The sequence below is a fragment of the Pseudorca crassidens genome, chromosome 10 (genome assembly GCF_039906515.1).
Source record: "Pseudorca crassidens isolate mPseCra1 chromosome 10, mPseCra1.hap1, whole genome shotgun sequence".
Taxonomy (NCBI): Eukaryota; Metazoa; Chordata; class Mammalia; order Artiodactyla; family Delphinidae; genus Pseudorca; species Pseudorca crassidens.
This window is the reverse complement of record NC_090305.1, coordinates 61408106-61428318: the sequence shown is the minus strand read 5'-3', so window position 1 is coordinate 61428318 and position 20213 is coordinate 61408106. Positions and strand designations below refer to the sequence as shown.

General features: G+C 46.1%; 1 protein-coding gene and 1 pseudogene across 16 annotated transcripts in view; one reads left to right on the top strand and one right to left on the bottom strand.

Annotated features, from left to right (window-relative positions):
- TRAK1 (trafficking kinesin protein 1) overlaps positions 1-20213 on the top strand; it is a 103653-nt gene that overhangs the window by 16759 nt on the left and 66681 nt on the right. For 15 of the 16 annotated variants that reach the window (XM_067753967.1, XM_067753958.1, XM_067753959.1 and 12 more), the window contains exon 2: positions 9702-9896. Coding sequence is in view for 12 of the 16 variants with exons in the window: in XM_067753958.1 (XP_067610059.1) it covers positions 9702-9896 (195 nt within the window). In the remaining 4 variants the exon portion in view is untranslated. Of the gene's footprint in view, positions 1-2504; positions 2704-9701; positions 9897-20213 lie in introns of those variants that run through there. The other variant, XM_067753963.1, reaches the window with a different exon arrangement.
- Positions 17809-19127, bottom strand: LOC137233090 (hypoxanthine-guanine phosphoribosyltransferase pseudogene; annotated as a pseudogene).

Here is a 20213-nt window from a genome sequence, read left to right as displayed (position 1 = left end):
TGAGATGGGGAAGGCCATCCAAAGGCTAGGATTACAAAGGAAATGATCAAGGGGAGATTAAGAGGTACAAACTTGTAGTTGCAAAACAAATGATTTACGGTATGAAATGTACAGTGTGGGGAGTATATTCAGTAGTTTTGTAGTATCTTTGGTTGGTGACAGACTGTGACTAGACCTATCCTAGTGATCATTTTGAAATATATAGAAATACTGAATTACTATGTTGTGTGTAACAGGAACTAACATAGTGTTGTAGGTCAGTTGTACTTCAGAAACAAACAAACAAAAACTCATAGAAACAGAGATCACCTTTGTGGTTACCAAAGGGGGGGATGGGTGCTTCGGGGGAGGGAGCGCTGGATGAAGGCTGTCAAAAGGTACAAACTTCCAGTTATAAGATAAATAAGTACTAGGGGTGTAATGTACAACGTGATGAATATAATTAACTCTGTTGTTATATATGGAAGTTGTTGAGAGTAAATCCTAAGAGTTTCATCACACGGAAACAATTTTTTCTCTCTTTAATTTTGTATCTATATGAGGTGATGAATGTTGCCTAAACTTATTGTGATAATCATTTCATGATGTGTGTAAGTCAAATCAGTATGCTGTCCACCTTAAACTTAATACAGTGCTGTAAGTCAATTATATCTCAGTAAAACTGGTGGAAAAAAATTTGACTGCACAAAAATTAAACTTTATACAGGCATTCTTGCTGTAGCACAATATATTTGCTTCTGAAAAACTTTGTGTTCTACAAAATGGGACACTAAAAAGAACAGGAGTTATGTGACTTTGTAACCAGAACCAACAAAAACCGTACATTGGGAGATAACATGAGTAGAGTGGTCATCTTTTATTTATTTTTAAAAAATAATGGTAAAACATACATAACATAAAGTTTACCATTTTAGCCTTTCTTTTTTTGGCTGTGTTGGGTCTTTTGCTGCGAGCAGGCTTTCTCTAGTTGAGGCGAGTGGGGGCTACTCTTCACTGCGGTGCGCGGGCTTCTCATTGCGGTGGCTTCTCTCGTTGTGAAGCACGGGCCCTAGGCACGCGGGCTTCAGTAGTTGTGCCTCGCGGGCTGTAGAGCGCAGGCTCAGTAGTTGTGGCGCACGGGCTTAGCTGCTCCGAGGCATGCGGGATCTTCCCGGACCAGGGCTCGAACCCAGGTCCCTTACATTGGCAGGTGGATTCTTAACCACTGCACCACCAGGGAAGCCCGATTTTAACCATTTTTAAGTGTACACTTCACCTTGTTGTGCACACATCACCTCTGTAAATCTCCAGAACGTCATCATCTTCCCCAGATGCAACTGCACCCATTAAACACAGATTCCTCTTCCCCGCTCCTCCAGCCCCTGGCAGCCACCTTTCTGCGTTCCGTCTCTGAATTTGATTCCTCTAACAGCCCCCACAGGAGGATTCAGAGTGTCTGTCCTTTTGTGACTGGCTTGTTTCACTTGGTGTAACGTCCTCAAGGTCCATCCATATCGTAGCTTATGTCAGAATTTCCTTCCTTTGTAAGGCTGAATAATATTCCATTGTACATATCTACCACATTTTGTTATCTGTTCACCCACTAAAGGACCCTTGGGTTGCTTCTACCTTCTGGCTATTGTGATAATGCTACTATGAACCCGGTGTACAAATATCTGGTCACGTCCCTGCTTTTACTTCTTTTGGGTATATACCTGGAAGCGGAATTGCTGGATCATAGGGTAATTCTGTTTAACTTTTCAAGGAACCTGGTTGTGCATGTTTTTAACTTTATCAGGTATGTACTATAAACACACTTATGTATTTTGCCCTTCAGATGTTTTGGATTCCGCTCTCATTTTTAATCCCATATGGGAGATTACTTGTTTGAGGGTCATGGCAGAATTTTGGTTCTCCAAACATGCTGTCAAACCGTTTACTGCAAGTGTCGTTCCAATTTCCACCAGCTCCATCTGGCTAAACACTAATTCAGCTGTGAGCGCATTAATTACAATCACACTGACACTGGCTATTTTCATGTAAATATTTTCGCCTGCTAATTTAATAATTATAAGATATATAATATGTACGCTTTTAAGAGAAATTATCAAGAAAACTGGAAAACCAAAGTATTTTTTTCTATTTATTTCCTAGTAAAACAAATTCAAATGAATATTAATCCACCCCACCCCACCCCATATTTTGAGCATTTTCCTGCAGGTTTAACTCAAAATTAACACATTAATTTTTCCTTTTAAAATAAAATTTCTGTGCAGTTCTAGCTTTATGTCTTAGTGTTAGAATCAATCTATCTTGTAATGTGGTATCGTCTGCTTTTGTAGATTTCTGTGCCAAGCCCCTTGGAGTCACTATTTCTGCAAAACACTGCAATCAGTTTGACATCCGGGGGCCTCCATAGCAGGGTTCTTCTGACTTTGCTTTGTCCCGCCTCTTCCTGCCCTCTGGTTGCACAACACGCTGGCGAGTCTGAGTGGACGGGGCCACGTTCAGTTGCACGAGGCGGCACTTCAGCCTTGTGTTGGAGACCCTGCTCGTGAAGGCGGCCGCTGGGCGGCTCGGCCGTCTCCGTTTGTGCTGCTGTCATGGGGAGCTGGTGTCGTGTGTGATCAAGCCACTGCTCAGAACCTGACACCCCATCTGTGTGGAACTGAACCGGGGTCATTGTTTATCCTTTTTCTTAGAAAGAGTCACTTCTGGTGGCAGGTAAGGCCACGGCCCTTCCAGCGTCAGGTTTTGTTTCTCTCTCTGAATCCTGATTACCTTGGCCTCTCTGCTTCCATGCGAGTGTCTCTGGAGACACTGGTTACTGCTCACAGCGAGGCATCAAGGAAGAGGAGAGAAATCTTGTCCCCGTCATGTCCTTGTGGGGCTGGAATGTGAGCGGGAGGTGAACTCAGGATGGTGGGGACAGGAAGGCATTGGGAGACCTGGCGTCCAGTGCCAACACTGCTCAGCCACGAGATCTCGCCCAGGTCCCCGCACCTCTGGCAGGGCCTCAGTGTCCCCTTCTGTAAGTGGCAGGGCTGGGAGAGGCTGGCTTGGGTGTGAGCTCACGCCAGCCCTGGGGAGGGGTCTGAGAAGTCTCCGGTGGAAGTGGGGAGAGTGCAGGTGCGTGGGAGGGACGCGCGAGGGGACCACGTTGCCCTTTTAGACCGTTTGAACGTTGAGCCACAGGCCTTATTTCTCAGTTTTTTTTAAAGAAAGCAAATTTAGTTAATGAAAATCACAAGGGGCTGTCAACTCTCAAATGTTGATGGGCGAGATCCCCCTGGAGAACTTGACGTAAAAGCCAGCTCCTGGATCCCACCGTCATAGATCCTGGCACAGAAGGTCTGTGGTAGAACCGAAGGAGCATATAAAGAGCCCATTACAGAAGTGCTGTCTGCCCCGGGGCACCATCACCCCAGGCTCAGTTCTCGGGAGGGTCCCCCAGTTCTGCTGAAATGCCCACAAACGAGTGAAGGGAGGAGAAATGCTTTCTTGCAGGTTCCTTCCCTAGGTGATCCTCTCAAGGGGCCGCAGAGAGTAGCAGCGAGTCGCGTGTGGATTAGAGTTGGGGGGACGGTGTTGGGGGGCAGGGGTGCGTGTGCAGTGGGCTCAGTCCCTTCCTAGTGGAATGACTTGGGCTCCTCGTGTAACCTTTGGGACCGTGGTTTCCTGGTTTGTAAATGTGTTCCCGCCCTTCCCCCTGCTCTGCCTGCTGGTTTGTGAGAGGCAGTGAAATGCAGGAGTAGATACAAGTGGTTTGTATCGTTCAGCAGAATGTTTATTGAGCATTTTACTGGTTACCAGGCAAGGTGCTGGGTAAACAGTGGAGAATGTCAGCCTGCGGGGTGGTCCTGCCGCTTCCTGAGGCTCCTGGTGCGGGGGGCCATGCAGCGGACCGTGCCTCGGTCTCACGTCTGTTACTGGCTGCTGTGTGACGTTCAGCCACCTCCTCAGCCTCTCTGAGTGCAGCCCTCTTCTATTAAATGACGTGGTTGAGCCAGTGATTTCTAGTTCTAAAGGTCCCTTTGTAGTTGGTGAAATCATAACTTTTGTGGTATTCTAGAGAATAATTACTAACACTGAGTTCCCCGACGAAGCTTAGGTGAGGCTCTTAACTATGTGACCCTATGATAGAGAAGAATTTTCCAGAAGGACGTCTGGCAGATACCAGTTGCAAAGTATCAGGTGTGTCCCTGGCACCAGTATGGCCTGTGTGTGAGTCTCTGAGCCCATGCCCTTTAATCCTAGTAACTCCAGAAAAAGGCGTTGTTTCCAAGTCTGTACAGAATGATTTGCAGGCGGCTGAGTAGGTGAGCTGCCTCGTCTTGTGAAGACTTTAAAACATGGCTATGGGTTTGCAGTCACTGCCAAGGTTAATGGGTAATGACAGGGGCTTAGGACCCTAGCCAGAACTTCTTCAAGCGCGGGCTGGGGTCACGTTCTTTGCTTGTCACCTTTAGTGCAGTCTGGAACCTTCTCCCAAGGCCCAGAGTTAGACACCAGGATGGGAAACCCCGGCGTGCAAACCGGAGGCACATGTGTTTAATTTGACCTCAGGTATTTACAGAATTCCCAACTAGCGTCCAACATTTAAAAATCAGGGAATCTTATGTAGAAATACAGATCCCCGCCTTCTCAGAAGAAGTCGGCATATCCAGGTGCTATGGGCCCCCCTCGGTGGAGGTGGGGTGTGCTGGGAGTGGCGGCCACCCCCAGACACAGCCTGGTGGCTCAGAGACACTTTGGGTAGAAAAAGAGCTTTTCTGCAACCTGATGCCTTTGTTCTACAGATGGAGAGACAAAGTCCCAGATAAACCAAGACGTGACTTGCGGGTGACATGGCGAAGTTGGGGGCAGGGCCAGGGCTGGGAGCCCATTCTCCGAACTCCTGGAGCCGCTCTTGCTGCATCCAGGGCCTCAGGCACTTGCCAGCAGGTGGCAGTCGTGGTGCTGGCTGGCCTGCCTCAGGGTCTGGCTTTCCTCCTTCCTCCTTTCCTGTGCCCTTCTGTTCCTCTCTTACTTTGATTTTGCCAGATTTTCTCTGGCCAAGCTTTTCCCCTTTGTCCAGCACTGCACTCTCTCCCTCCTTTTATCCTCGCCTCTCCCCCTGCTGTTTTTCCTAGGATCTCCGGAGCCTGGGGGAGTGTTCAGGATACTGTCCTCCTCTCCCTTGCAGCTCTCTGTTCTCCTGGGCCCAGCGCCCTCAGCTCCTGTGTACAGGCAGAAGGCCCAGAAACCCCAGTGGAGCTACCCCCCCGCCCATCTGGAGGTGGCCACCACTCAGAGCCTATAACTGTGTGGTCCTAGATATGCTGGCTTTTTCCAACAGGCTAGGGATCTGTATTTCTGCATGAGATTCTCTGATTTTTAAACGTTGGACACTAATTTAGAGCTGCAGTCTCTGCTGTAAAGTGTATGCATCATCTGGGGCGCCTGGCACGTTTCATGAACCTGGCGTGTCACCTTTGCATCAGTGCAAATGCTTAGATGGAGGGGTCCCCTTCAAGCCCCGTCTGGGGGTTATGGATCTAGCCCAAGTCAGGTGGAGAGTGGACATAGCTGGACCTACAGCCCCAGACCCTCAGGGCCCTCTCCCACCTCCCACAGCCCTCAGTGAAGCCCCCATCCTTGGACAGGAGGACCCGCTTCAAACTTACGCCTTGGAGAAAGCTAGGAAGGGTTATAGCTCTGAAGAGGTGAAAAGAGGTCTTACATTCTGCTCCCAGGGCGGTGCTATAAGAATGCTGGACATTGGATTGGATTTGCGTTTGCTGAGTGGTTGAGGCGACATTCACTTCCCCGTGGGGACTTTCCTCTGTGCTGGACGGAGATACTGAGCGAGACTTGAAAAGACATGGACACTAGATGGCTCCACCTCCCCCATGCTAAAGGCTGGGTGTTTGTCCGACTAGGCTTGCCACCCGTTGCTGATTCTTCCTCCCTTTTTCCCATCATTCATCCAGCGCTTACGGAGCACTTCCTGTTGCCCAGCGTGATGCTGAGGGCTGGGTTAGATGTTAAGGGGTAATTCAGAGCTCCTCCCCAGGGACTCTCTGTTAGAAAACGCATGTCACATTGTAGTGAAATAATCTCTGTACTAAACACATAGCCAGAGGGGAGAGGTCAAGGGAAGCTTGAAATATGGGGTGAATGTGAGTGATATTTTGCGATGGAGTTTGCTGGCAGGGAAGGGCATTCCAGACAGCGAGAACAGCTGGTGTCCAAACCAAGGTCTGTGCAAAAATGTGTTTGGAGGATGGCAAAAAGTTGGTGTGGCTTCACTGAAGGGGTACTTGAGAAGTGGCTTTAATAAGGTAGACGTGTATTTCTTTCTCTCTTAAAAGTCCAAGTGGTAGATGGCCCAGGAGTGCTGCCCCTGCCTGCTTGTCCGAGGCACCCAGGTTTGCTCTGGTAACCCCCTAGGTGCTGCCTTTACTTATACAGTTGAAGGCGGCTCCTCCAGCACCACCCCATCTCTGCATTTCGACAGTTGGATAGGGTCTGACTCGGCAGTTCTGTTTACATCCTGTTAACCAGGCAGATGGACTGACCTTACTGCAAGGAAAGGTGGAAAATGTAGTTTTTAGCTGCGTGGCCACGTGCCCAGCCACACCTTCGGGGTGACTTTACCGAAAGAAAGAAGCAGAAATTGGATATCGGGAAGCAGTCAGTAGACTTTGTCTTGGGAAAGTGCGGGCTGAATCATGAAGCACTTTATAGGGAGCTGGGAGGTTTTTAAAGCAGGGCAATACTGTGATTTTAAAAGTGTTTTTCACAGATGGAGCCGGCATCCATGGGGCTGTTGTAATTGGAGAAGGGGAGGATGCTGAGCCTAAGTCCACCCGACTTGCCTGGGTGAGCCTGGCCTTCGATGGTTTGCCAGGCTGGGGGTCGGTGGGTTCCGGGCTGCTGTTGCTGTCGATCTGCCAGAAGCCATGGACCTTTCGGGGCCTGGGTTCACTCAGGAGGTGGATGCCCTTCATTTGAGACTTACCCGAGACTCCATGGTATAGCTTGTTAATAGTGTGAGCTGGAGCAGTGGAGAAATGATGACCGTAGAGAGCATTCAAAGGTTCCTTTCCTCCAGGTGAGGCCAGCAGTGCCCTTTCACGCACTTGAGCTTGAGTAAGCGCCAGGGGTGGGGGTGGGTTGGCAGACAAGCTACTTCAGTTCTTGTCTCTACTTCCTACGCTCTGGAAGGAAAAATCATCCAGACACCTCCCTGATTTGTCAGTGTGTCTAGTTGGACACCTCTACCATACTTAGGAAATCTGTACCTGTTGAGAACGAAAACTTCCCGTTGAGAATAGCCTGGGAATCCCCCAGCATTTCTAGTGCTCTCGCCTGGGAGACGGGCAGCAGATGGCAGAGGGAAGGGCACAGCTCACAGTCAGACGGCTGAGGCTTCTCGCACACAACCTACCACTTATTTAGCCAGGTGACCTTGCCCTACAAGATATTCCACAGCTCCTGTGAATCAGCTTCCTCACCTATCAGTCATAGCAAATATTAGCTACGTCACGGGTTGCCGGGAGGGTCAGAGAATGCACTGAAGGCTCCTGGCTTGGTACTTGGCACGGTGAAAGCCTTCCGGGGGAATTCTCAAAGGCTCTCATATTATGTTTACCCAACCTCAGGCCTCAGATGTGTCTTCTCCATGTGGCAGAGGTGGTGTCCCGCTCCACAGGGGGTCCTTGGGGCCCCTAGCCCTGCAGCCAGGGTCCAGGAAAGCTCCCTGGGCAGTCTTTATAATCGTCTCCTAATTCTCTGGGCCTGCCACACAGCTGAAAACTTGTTGACGTTTACATGGCGGGTCACATTACGGAAAAATCAAACATTCAGAGTTTTTTAAAAAGGCTTTTTGACACAGCCTCACCTTTGGATACTTGATCTCACTGGTCATCAAACACTTTAAGGAAAACGATACCTCTCGGGCACAAGGACCCACACTGTAAATATGTTGACCTTCAGCCCTGGGAACCTGGAAGGACAGGGGAGTCTCAGCGTTTGAGCAGCTGCCAGTGTGCTCACAAGTAACACGGTGTTCTTAGAAGGGATTTTATTTTTATTTTTTGGAGTCCGTTGCCTTTCCCACCACCAAATGGCAGTGACACCAGAAGATTCTAGCCTGTCGTGTGGGAGCGTCACGCAGGAATGTGTTGGTACCCTGCCCGTTCTCCTAGGGACAGGCTGGCGTGGGCTTTTGTGGAGCAGATCTATGGTGAGCCAAGAGATGCCATCGTTTGGGTGTCATCCCTCCTTGACCCTGTATCCCCTCAGCCAGATGCTCGTCATTTTATGGTTGTGAGGCCTCACCTCGAGATGAGCTTTGTGGGAACTTACTCCCCACTCGACTGTGAGACGAGGAAGTACTTCCTTAGTTAGGAGCTCAGCTGGAGCCTTTTGGAGGGTGTTTTGTCGTTGGTGGGAGATGATAAAGAGATATGAGGCATCTTCTGCCTCGAGGTTGGGCTGCTGGCCCTGACCGAGGGGAGGGCATCTCTCTGTTCTCCGCAGACCTTTGCAGAGTGTCTGAGCAGCTCCAGCCTGGTGGGGGCTGGCTGAAATGCCAAGTGCGCTGGCTGTGACATTTCCCACATGAGACAGAGAATCCTGAGCGTTCACATGTCCCCCTCCAGTCCCCAGAGCTCCAAGGAAAATTTGAGATGTCTTTACTTTCCACTTATAACTCTTTCCACAAGCACTTGAAAAGCCATGTGGACTTCCTGAGTCGAAATGTCCTGCAGTGAAGCTTTATATGTTGAGTTAAGCAAGAACGGTTAGCGTGGAGTGGTAGGAGGTTTGGGGGGGGGGCGGCTAGCAGGTGCTTTCCCTGGGCTCCTGCCCCAGAAGGGGGGAGGTTGGCCGCTGAACGCCCTCTTTACCTGTGATTCCATAATTTTTTTGGCCGCCGTGCAGCCTTCTTATTAAATACGAAGGAGATGGGGATTTTGGTAAGTCTCTGGCATAGCCCTTCTTCTGGGCAAAGGTGTCCACATTCTTCCTGAGGAAGACAGGTTAATACTGCCTGGTATGCTCAAAACACCATTCTGTCGGGGGAGAGGTGGTATTCGAGCTGTGCCTTGACGGAGGGGCACTTGTTGGTTTAATGGCTGGAAGCCCCATGAGGATACAAGCGTTGCAAAGGCAGGACCATGACTGTTGCATTTTGCATCGCGTCTCCTGTGACTGTGGGACTCAGGATGTAGTTGGATGGTGATGGATGGATGGATCGGTGGATGGAAGGAAATGCAGGAGGATGAACAGGTGAATGAATGAGTCAAACAAAGGCAAAATCTTATCTCTGTGGAGACACGGTTTGAATAGTGGCAGGAAGAAGTTTGGCCTATTGGTGAAATTATAACTGGTTTGGCTTAATTGTAGAGTCATTGAGAGAATGGCCAGAGAAAGGGTTGGAAAGAAAGACTTAGCCCAAATGGTGAAAGCGCAAGAAACTTGGCTTTACATCACAGAAAGTGGGCAGCTAAACAAGCAGGAACTATTTCAGGTAGGTCTGGCAGTAAGCATGCATAACTCCTAGTTTCAAGAGTAGAATTTAAATTGGAAAAGGATCTCTGATGTGGCCTCATCTGGCCTCTCTGTGCTGCGGGTAAGTAGCCAAGACACTGGCTGTAGGCCCCAGGGTTAGGCCACCAGCAGCGGCGGGGCCACCACCAGGTCGGGCTTTCATCTCTCCATCTTGTCCCCTCCAGACGTGTGCAACAGCACTGACCTTCCGGAAGTTGAGATCATCAGCCTGCTGGAGGAGCAGCTGCCCCATTACAAGCTAAGAGCTGACACCATCTACGGTTATGACCACGACGACTGGCTTCATACCCCCCTCATTTCTCCAGATGCCAACATTGACCTCACGACCGAGCAGATTGAGGAGACGCTGAAGTACTTCCGTGAGTGATTCCCCTTTCTTGTGATGCCCTGTCCTCCTTAGCCATGGCCGCACGTGAGCGCTTGTCCTGGCCGCTGCATCTTGCAGCCTGCCATCTGTGGAAAGTACTTGAAGAAATGCGGCTGTGGGATTTAGCCCCATAAAAGGCCTTGACTTTGAGTCTTCTGGATAGAAATGTCAGAGTAGTGGGGACAAGGATGAGTTTTCATTTAAACCAGCTTTCTCTTAACCATATTGAAGAATAGAAAATGCTCCCACGTTCGCAGGGCAGAAATGGAGTCACAGATATGGGGAACAAACGTATGGACACCAAGGGGGGAAAGCGGGGCGGGGGCGGGCAGTGGTGGGATGAATTGGGAGATTGGGATTTACATATATACACTAATATGTATAAGATAGATAACTAATAAGAACCTGCTGTATAAAAATAAATAAATAAAATTCCAAAAACTAACTAAATAAAAGTTTACTAACAACAACAAAAAAAAAGATGGAAAAAAAAAAAAGAAAATGCTCCCAGGGACTTCCCTAGCCAGGGCCAAAAAAAAAAATGCTCCCATTTCCTTCCATGTAAATCCTTAGAAACTTGTGTTGGAGAGGAGCTTGTCTGCATTTAAAACCCAAGGTATTGGGAATCTCTAGGCTGCTCAGTGTTTATAGGACATAGCCTGACATATCAAGGCTGCTGATTTCTGTGTGAAAGCCCACTAAGCTGGTTATTCAGGAGAGGCAAAATGTTGCTGCAGCAGCAAACTGGTCCTGCCGTGGGCTGCAGAGCTGACACCTGTTAGGGTGAGCAGTACACTAGGTGGGGCTTCTTTCAGTGTGTTTGTGATGACAAGGATGTGAAACTTGATTTTGCAGGTTTGAAAAATATACGATAATTAAAAAAATTCACACCAGTGATATTGCTTTTTTTGTTTTTAGATTGAGGTCTAGTTGATTTACAACATACCAATGATATCTCTGATGTTCACTCAAGATGTAATTTTGATGTAATTTTTCTCTTTAGAAATTCACGGCAGCCCTGTGAGATTGGGAAGACCAGTTCTCTTTTGTTTTGACCCTCCTGACTTAAAATTCAAGTTAATTTGAACCTAGTCTAAATTAGTGATGTCACTTTGAAAGTGACATCATTTACATATCCATGTATCATTGTGTCACCTTTAAAAAAAAAAAAAGAGTACAGCAGTCCTGCTTCTACTTCGAGATAACTTGGTTCAAAACCGACTTATTCAAAATAAATAAATAAATAAATAAAGTGGGGGAAAAAACCCCAGCGTTTTGTGCATCTGTAAAGTTTTCTGTAATTATTTTTGCTAATACAAACCAATCTCCAATATTCTTGAATTTGTGAAGTCATTAATAATAAACAAGTCGAACTTGCAAGTTTCTTCTTTAGCATGTATCTGGGCTATTTTCACATTTTTCTCTATTAGATATTAGTAAGGAAGGAATTTTGTTTAAATTGGCCTGTGTTTTTATACTTCATGCAAACCCTACAGTCTGTTTGTGAGCACTGCAGACGGTCAGTTTTGATAGGAGTAAAAATAGAATAGTCTACACCAGGGCAGAGATGAAGCACATTAGACTTGAACTAATGGTCAAGTTGACGCTTCAGAACTTCCAGTGTATCTTGTAGCCTAGAGGAGGCTCATTACAAGTCACTTTTGTTTACTCACGGTATCTGTATGCCCAGGGACATGTGGTATTGTGTGGAAAACCGCGTCCTGGGTGACCTCCCTGGTAGGTTTCGTATTTGGTTTCTCCAGACTGCTTCACAGTAGAATTCACAGCAGAGTTATTTTTCCAGAAATCCCTGTGTGTTACTTACTCTTCCTTAACAGACCCTCCTATGATCCTGCAGGACTCCGCTTGGCCATTTCTGCTGAGGGAGGCTGCCGGGTCCCTCATACACACACTGATTAATCACTTACATTCACAGTATGATTGGAACACCACCCAAGGATAATACTTCACTGTTGTCAGAGACCTTTCATATGAATTGGCTCATCTCATCCGTGTAAAATGTCTACAGTTTGGGCCAGGCTGATTTTATTATCAAAGAAATTGAGGTGTGGAGGGCTCGTAGTATTTATTCCGTAGCACTGATCTATAGCTTCTAACATCCTTTTAACAGTATACTTGAACAGACATTGTGGCTTGTTATTATTTGTTTGTTTTGCTTCTAGTGATATATTTAAAGGAGAGAGAGAAAAAAAATCCTGCTGGATTTGGCAGTGCATAACACAAATTATGATAAAATTAGAAAATCAAAATAAACATTGAGCAGAGATTCCGAAAGTTCTTAGAGCATGGTTGCCTTCAAGTCTAACCTTAATTCTGTATTTTCTTCTGTGGTACGTGCGCTTAGAGCAAAGTGGGTATTTGCTAAATATCAATTAAATGAACGATCAAGCGTTAACTCTTAACTTAAATACAGCACCCTCTAGAGCAGGGCTTTCAAACTGAGGTCCTGGGACCCCCAAAGAGTCTGTAGAGAGAAATTGGAGTTCTGTTAACTTGTAAAGGAAAAAAAAATGACATCCTTAATTTCATAAACTTCTAACTGAAATGCAGCATTTACTTTCATTGTGAACATAGACAAAACGAAGCACAGTGGTATTACCAGGGCCTGTGACTTTGCCACCAGTAGAAATCACAGATATTTTCGTGTCATGCTACAGAAGAAGCAGATACAGAAGAAATAAGGTCCTTACTCATCACTGCTTTGAAATTACATTCGTTATTAGATGTGCTGATCTTGTTATTTAATGTGCATTGATAAAGAGGCACGTATATCGCAGACTTCTTTTTGAAGTTTTAATAACTGCATTGACATACAATTGGTTTCCTATGTAGTCCTTTGTATTTTATTTTACGTCTCTAAATCTTTCGTCTGAGGCGGGGTCTGTGAGCCTGGCCGGACTGGCCCAGGGGTCGGTGGAAGCAGAGGTTAGGAGCCCTGCTCTGTACCTGGTGTCCTTTTTGGATTTCATCTGTTTGTTTACACGTGTAACCCAGGACACGCCATGGTTCACACCACTGAGACTCACCAGCGTATTAAATCAGTCGTGAGGTGTGTGGGAAGACAACGTAAACCTTCCTTTCATTTTAGATTTATTTTCTGCATCAATCAGGGCAGTGGTTCTCTTTGGGAATCAGGGTAAGTGGTTCCCCAGGGGGTTCTGATACGCTCCCCCAGGTGAGAACCATTGGACAAGAGGGTCACCTACACCATTGCTACACAGATCAGAGTGGACACCTTGGGTGGGATAAAACTCATCTCCCTTTCCTACATGTCATCCCCCAGAGGAGAGAAACGATGCTTTGCCTTTTAAATCTGGCCCTCACCTGGCTTGTTAAGAAGAGGCAAGAAAGCTTTGGGTTTCCACCTTTACCAGGTGGTAGAATGACCTTTTCAGACAAATTTCAACAGTCAAGTGGATTTTCAGTCCTGTTGAGTCTGAGAAACACAGAAAATGAAAATGACCCACACAGCAAATGTACCCATAAATATGGAGCATTTAGGATTCGATGGTGCAACAGGAAGAAAGGATAGTCTTACTGTGTGCCAGGCACTGTTTTATTTTATTTAGTTATTTTTGGCTGTGTTGGGTCTTTGTGGCTGCACGCGGGCTTTCTCTAGTTGCGGCGCGCGGGCTTCTCGTTGTGGTGTCTTCTCTTGTTGCGGAGCACGGGCTGTCGGTGCGTGGGCTTCAGTAGTTGTGGTGTGTGGGCTCAGTAGTTGTGGGTTGCGGGCTCTAGAGCGCAGGCTCAGTAGTTGTGGCGCACGGGCTTAGTTGCTCCACGGCATGTGGGATCTTCCCGGACCAGGGCTCGAACACCTATCCCCTGCATCGGCAGGCGGACTTCCACTGCGCCACCAAGGAAGCCTCTAGGCACTGTTTTTAATGCTTTACAAGTATCTCATTTAATTCTCACAGTGACCTCTGAATAAAATAGTCTTGCTCTCCCTATTCTACAGATGAGGATACTGAGGTTCAGGGAAGTTAAGGAACTTGCCCCAAATCACACAGCTAGTAAGGTGGGGTGCTGAGTTTCAAACCTAGGTTGTCTGGTCTCACTTTATGTCTTAATTAGCCATTCTCTCAGAGAAGCTAAATAAGAAAAAAATTCTAGTTTAGGAATAAAACACATTTAGTAAACGTGAAGAAAGCAAACCCTCAGCTTTAGAATATGTCAGTAGCTTATTTATTTATAAAAATGTGTCCGACGTATTCAAAATTCATTTTCTTTCACTCAAGGTCACGGTCCCAAGTGAAACTTAGCCTGATGTAGCTTAGTTTCAAGATGAGGTTTCCTTCTTTCCTGTGATTTTTGCCCCTGTGTCCTGTGGTCTGTAGGTTATGCTTCCCTGAACTCAAGTGGAGATGACTCTGTGTGCTGTAAATTTTTCTAGTCTCATAACATTTAGTGGACACCAGCCATGAGGGTTGCCGTGTTGGTATGTAGGTAGTTACGCCTCCTTCTGATTCCTTTTCTAAGAGCACTGCTTTTTGTTAACTTTTTGGTTAAGGAGCATTGGACGCGAGAAGAAATCTCTCTCTGTATCAAGTGCAAATGATCTGCTGACAACTTCACCTCTGAGTTTATCTGGAACAATCCTTTTCCTAAGAAGAGAAGGTTATGAAGCAAATAAGAGTTTCAAGATAGCATCTCACTGTTTGCTTTTGCTGTAAAGTATGATTAATGAATCAGTCAACAGGTATTTATTGAGTGCCTGTTATGTACCTATAATCTTTCATGAGCTTGACTTGTTTGAGTTTCAGCTGAGGTTTTCTGGCTAAGGAAGCAAAGACATCTGATTATTGATTTTCTTTCATTACCTAACCAGGGACTTTGCACCAGGTTGGGCCAACACAAGATGCCCTTGAGGCCTTCCGTTGGCATCCTGTACTGAGTTGTCTACCTTGCTTGTGTGGGAGGAGTGAATGGGGTCTGGGAACCTGCATGTTAAACCAGCTCTCCGTCCCATTTTAATTTTGTAACATTTAATTTAAACAACGGCAAAAAAATCAAAGGCCGTTGATCTAGTCCAACCATTATGGAAGCAGAGAAGCTCTGGCTGCACCATCACTCCCCACATGTCAGCGACACGCGGTCAAGGCACTGCCTCCCTGCCATTCCCCTCCAGGCGTGGGCCTGGGCACCAGGCGTCCGGGAGAATTGAAGGGGCTTATCTCTGAAGGTCCAAAACAGCCACATCCGTGCAGGGTACCGACCGGGACCAGGAGCCCTGGGCACAGTGTCTGGTGAGCAGGGCAGCCAGCTACTTATCCCAGTGAGCAGATTACCCGGTGACCCTTAGGCCTACTTTGTCACCTGCCACCTGCCAGCTTTCACTCTTTCTCATCATTCCAGATTCCAATGCTGATTTATCTTTGCTTTTTCTTTTAAGAACAGAAATGCTTGGCAAGCGATTCTGTACAGATTGACCGTTTTCCTTTTCATGTGAATCCAGCATGTCTAAGACAAAGTTGGAACGGACTCAGGTGGGAAATTGACATGACAGCTCAGCTTGTAGCCCATCCGCCCCTCCTGGGTGATGGGCTCAGGCCGTAGTGGTTCTGAGGTACGGTTTGTGTTCTGAGCTTCTGGTTTGTGTTTTGAACCCTGTGACGTCTGCTACATGACCTGCTGGTCCCAGGTGTGAGATGCCCTGTGCAGCCCTCCCAGGTTGCAGGAAGCAAACTTGGAACCGTGCAACATATCCGAACTCTGTTTCTTCTCTGTATCCTTCTCAGATGTATGAGTGATTTTAATGAGGACTGCATCCAGGCTGGGGTGCACTTGAGTCTGTAGGTCTCTGTTGGGTGCCGTCTCCTGCCTTTGTTCTGTCCCCACCTTCTCCCTGGAGGTGGGACGGGTGCCTGCTTTTCCTGTGCTTGAAATGAGGTGGAGATGGTTTGGGAGGGGGTAGTTGACAGCAAGCTGTTCGTTAGCAGCCTGCCTTCTGCCACAGAAGCTCAGTGGCTGGTAGTGGCAGTGTTTTAAAAAATTAAGATCAGAAACTCATCTTAATTTGCAGTTATCTGCAAACTCATAACTGCATCAGTAGTAATTTAATCCAAAATTGTTAGCATTTAGTCATTTTTAAAATGGATTGAATAACTTAAAAATTCTTATATGTATATATATATGCATATGGGTCTATTAAATTGTGTATGTGTATATGAATACTTATGTGTTCACACAACTAATAATTAGAAACTCAGAAATTTTATTAAATTCTTGTACACATTTAACTTTGATTACAGGTTTATTTAATTAGAGTTTTCTTAACTTTGCAGACCAAATCTATTAGAGTCTCTTAAATGCTCACAAAAGACAATATATAACTAACTTTGCAGCCCAGGATCTGATCCTCCTCCTACCTGGGGGTAGTTGTGGCCACAACATGAGGTTTTTCTGTTCTTCTACCTACCTCCTCATTCCATATGCGGTTGGCTTATTCATAGCCACCCTACTTAGAGAAATGTTCATACAGTGCTTTATAAAAGGTATTAGTGCCAGAAAGAGAACAGTCATACACACCCGCCCTCCCCTACCTCTTAAGATGGATTAAAAATGTCTCTCTATTATTTTCCCCTTTCCCTAAGGCAATATATCAGTTGCCTTGTTCACTTGGTTGCCCTTTTTATTTTCATATTCATTGATGTTTGTGGCCTTTACAGACTCATCCCCTTTCCTTTAACTGTTATTAGCTATCTTTTCTTTTTGGTGTTCGAATTATCACAAGCGGGCTGGTGATGTCCTTTTAAGCAGGTGCCTATACCTTATCAGTTCTACCCCAGACCTTTTGGAATGGTCTTTTGCTTTTGTGCAACATGCTACTGCAGGCCTGTCTTGAATTTTCCTGCCCAAAGACGTGGAATCAGCAACTCTCCAAGGAGCTCTGTTAAGATTTAACCCAAATCTGGGCACCAGAATGTTGATGTGCTGGGGCTGGGTGGAATAGTGTCCTAGTTGGGCCGCTTTCTTGACAGAGCTGACAATACAGGCCTACCTCGTTTTATTGTGCTTTGCAGATAACTGCATTTTTTACAGACTGAAGGTTTTTTAACGAACAAATCTGTCAGCACCATTTTTCCAACAGCATTTGCTCACTTTGTGTGTCTGTGTCACATTTTGATAAATCTCTCAATATTTCAAAAGTTTAAATTATTATTATATTTGTTATGGTGATGTGATGAGCGATCTTTTTTTTTTTTTTTGCGGTACGCGGGCCTCTCACCGTTGTGGCCTCTCCCATTGCGGAGCACAGGCTCAGCGGCCAGGGCTCACGGGCCCAGCCGCTCCGCGGCATGTGGGATCCTCCCAGACCGGGCACAAACCCATGTCCCCTGCATCGGTAGGCGGACTCTCAACCACTGCGCCACCAGGGAAGCCCGTGATGAGTGATCTTTGATGTTACAGTTGCCAAAAGATTACCACTTGCTGAAGGCTCAGATGATGGTTAGCATTTTTTTTAGCAATAAGTTATTTTTAAATTAAGGTATGTCCATATTTTTAAGACATAATGCTATTGCACACTTAATAGACTACAGTATAATACAAACATAACTTTTATATGCACTTTGAAACCAAAAATTTCATGTGACTTGCTTTATTGCGATATTTGGTTTATGAAAGTGGTGGTCTGGAACCAAAAACGCAGGATCTCTGAGGTATACCTATAGAATTTTTTTTAACATCACAAAAGACACATTGGTAATTTTAACTTAACTCTTACTCTCCTGATCATTTTTAATATCGTTCTTAAAAATATCTTTTCAATTTGTTTTCTCTGTGCGATGCCAACTTGAGTTATCTCCTTTAATTCTACTCCTTCTTTTTTTTTCTTTCAAATTTTATTTGTAAATACTCCTTGAATGTTTTCTCAATTATTTTTTTTCTTTTAAAGAGACAGCCTTTATTTTAAGGATTTTTACATTGAAGACTTCAAAAAGTGGTAGGTTTTTAGAACTTACTGACCCGTATTTAAAAGGAACTGTTGACAAAGATTCGCCAGAAATAATCTGAACAAACGGGAAAATACAGTTAATACTACTGAAACCTACTAAAATAATTCCAGGACATATGGTTTATCCGACATGACGATACCTCTAAATGCTGTCACTGATATGAAACTGACTGCTTCTTTTCTAAACGCACAGTGGTATAATTAACAATATTCAATCACTTCTGTTCTTTCCTGAATATATAAAAGTTAAAATACCAATTAAAAAACTAATATATTCTTCTCTTTAAATGTTTCTTACAGATACAATTTCAATATTGTCATTAAATAGTGGTGTGGTTTAAGCGATTTTTCATTCACAAGTCAAACAACAACCCACCCAAAGGGAACTGAGAGTCTATAGGCTCATAGTGCAAATAAAGAGTTCGCGGATGCAGCCACTGACCTTTCTAAAATACAAAACGGATAAAATTCTTAGAGGATACATTCAGTAAGCTCTACTAAGCAGCTGGCCACAGAACTAGAACATTTGATCATTTTCCTGGTGATTTCAGTGGGACTCCAGATGTTTCCAAACTCAACTTGAACTCTCATCTTAGGTTTTGTATTTTGCTTTTCCAGTTTCGCTAATGACAAACATGATTCAAATTCCTGAAGTATTCATTGTAGTCAAGGGCATATCCTACAACAGACTTGTCTGGAATTTCAAATCCAACAAAGTCTGGTCTATATCCAGCACTTCGAGGGGTCCTTTTCACCAGCAAGCTTGCAGCCTTGACCATCTTTGGATTATGCTGCTTGACCAAGGAAAGCAAGGTTTGCATTGTTTTGCCAGTGTCAATTATATCGTCAACTGTCAAGACATTCTTCCCAGTTAAAGTTGAGAGATCATCTCCACCAATTACTTTTATGTCACCTGTTGACTAGTCATTACAGGAGCTCTTCAGTCTGTTGAAATCAGTCATAGGTCTAGATCTATCACTATTTCTGTTCATTTGATGTTATCCAGCAGGTCAACAAAGAATTTATAGCCCCCCTTGAGCACACAGAGGGCCACAATGTGATGGCCTCCCATCTCCTTCATCACATCTCGAGCCAGCCGTTCCGCCCTGTCCATAATTAGTCCATGAGGAATAAAAACCTTTTCCAAATCCTCAGCATACTGATTAGGTCTACAGAATAAATCTAGGTCATAACCTGGTGCATCATCACTAATCACGACGCTGGGACTGCGGGTCGCCGTAACGGAGCCGGCTGGCGTGCGGGCTGAGGGCCGTCTGGGGAGGAGAAGCCGGCGGCTGGCCGAGCAGGAGGCGGCGGCGCGGCGGGAGGCGTTGGGAAAGCAGAGCGGCCCGCCCCAGCGCTCCGGCCGCCGCTGCTCAGAGCCCAGGCCTGTTTTCTCAATTATAAACAGAAAAGGCTTTGGAGGTGATTGGTGCCCGGTTTGGATTCAGTTGCTCTTGATTTTTGCTGAGTGATCCTGGTCGAGTGAGTTCAACTTTCTGAGCCCCCTTTCCTTGTCTGCCCAATGAGGGGGTATTAGGTAGCAGGGGTCTGAGGCGTGAGTGAGCTGTAAAGGGCTGTTGTCTGATGTGCAGTCAGCATTTCTTAAATAGTGTTGTGTGAACATGAAGGTGAGTGAGGGTGTCTCCTCTGAGGCTGCTCCTGGGACCAGTCCTGATTCCTGATCCTCCTGGGGTGGGGCAGTGATGGGGGGGAGCCCAGGAACATCGGAGGAGGAGGTGCTTTTTCAGCTGCAGTAAGCCTGGGCCAAGGAAGGGCTGTAACTCTCTCGAGTCGTGGGAATTTTGGAGGAAAGTGTGGATTTGAAGGCAGAGAAACCTGTATTTTAACCTCGGAACCATCTCTGCAGAGTTGTGGATGGATTACTGCATCCTTCTAAGCCTATCACATGGCAGTTTTGGTATAGAGGTTCAATTTAAAATTTGCTCAAGGCCCATAAAATTCACCCATAAATGATGCTGTTTCCTTATTCATACACATTCTGCTTTCTTTCGCATTTTCTAAGAAAGTAAATTGGGAGACTTCCCTCGTGGCGCAGTGGTTAAGAATCTGCCTGCCAATGCAGGGGACACATGTTCCATCCCTGGTCTGAGAAGATCCCACATGCTGCAAAGCAGCTTAGCCCGTACGCCACAACTACTGAGCCTGCGCTCTAGAGCCCACGAGCCACAACTACTGAAGCCCGTGCGCCTAGAGCCCGTGCTCCGCAACAAGAGAGGCCACCGCAATGTGAAGCCCGCGCACCGCAACGAAGAGTAGCCCCCGCTCGCTGCAACTAGGGAAAGCCCGCGTGCAGCAACAAAGACCCAA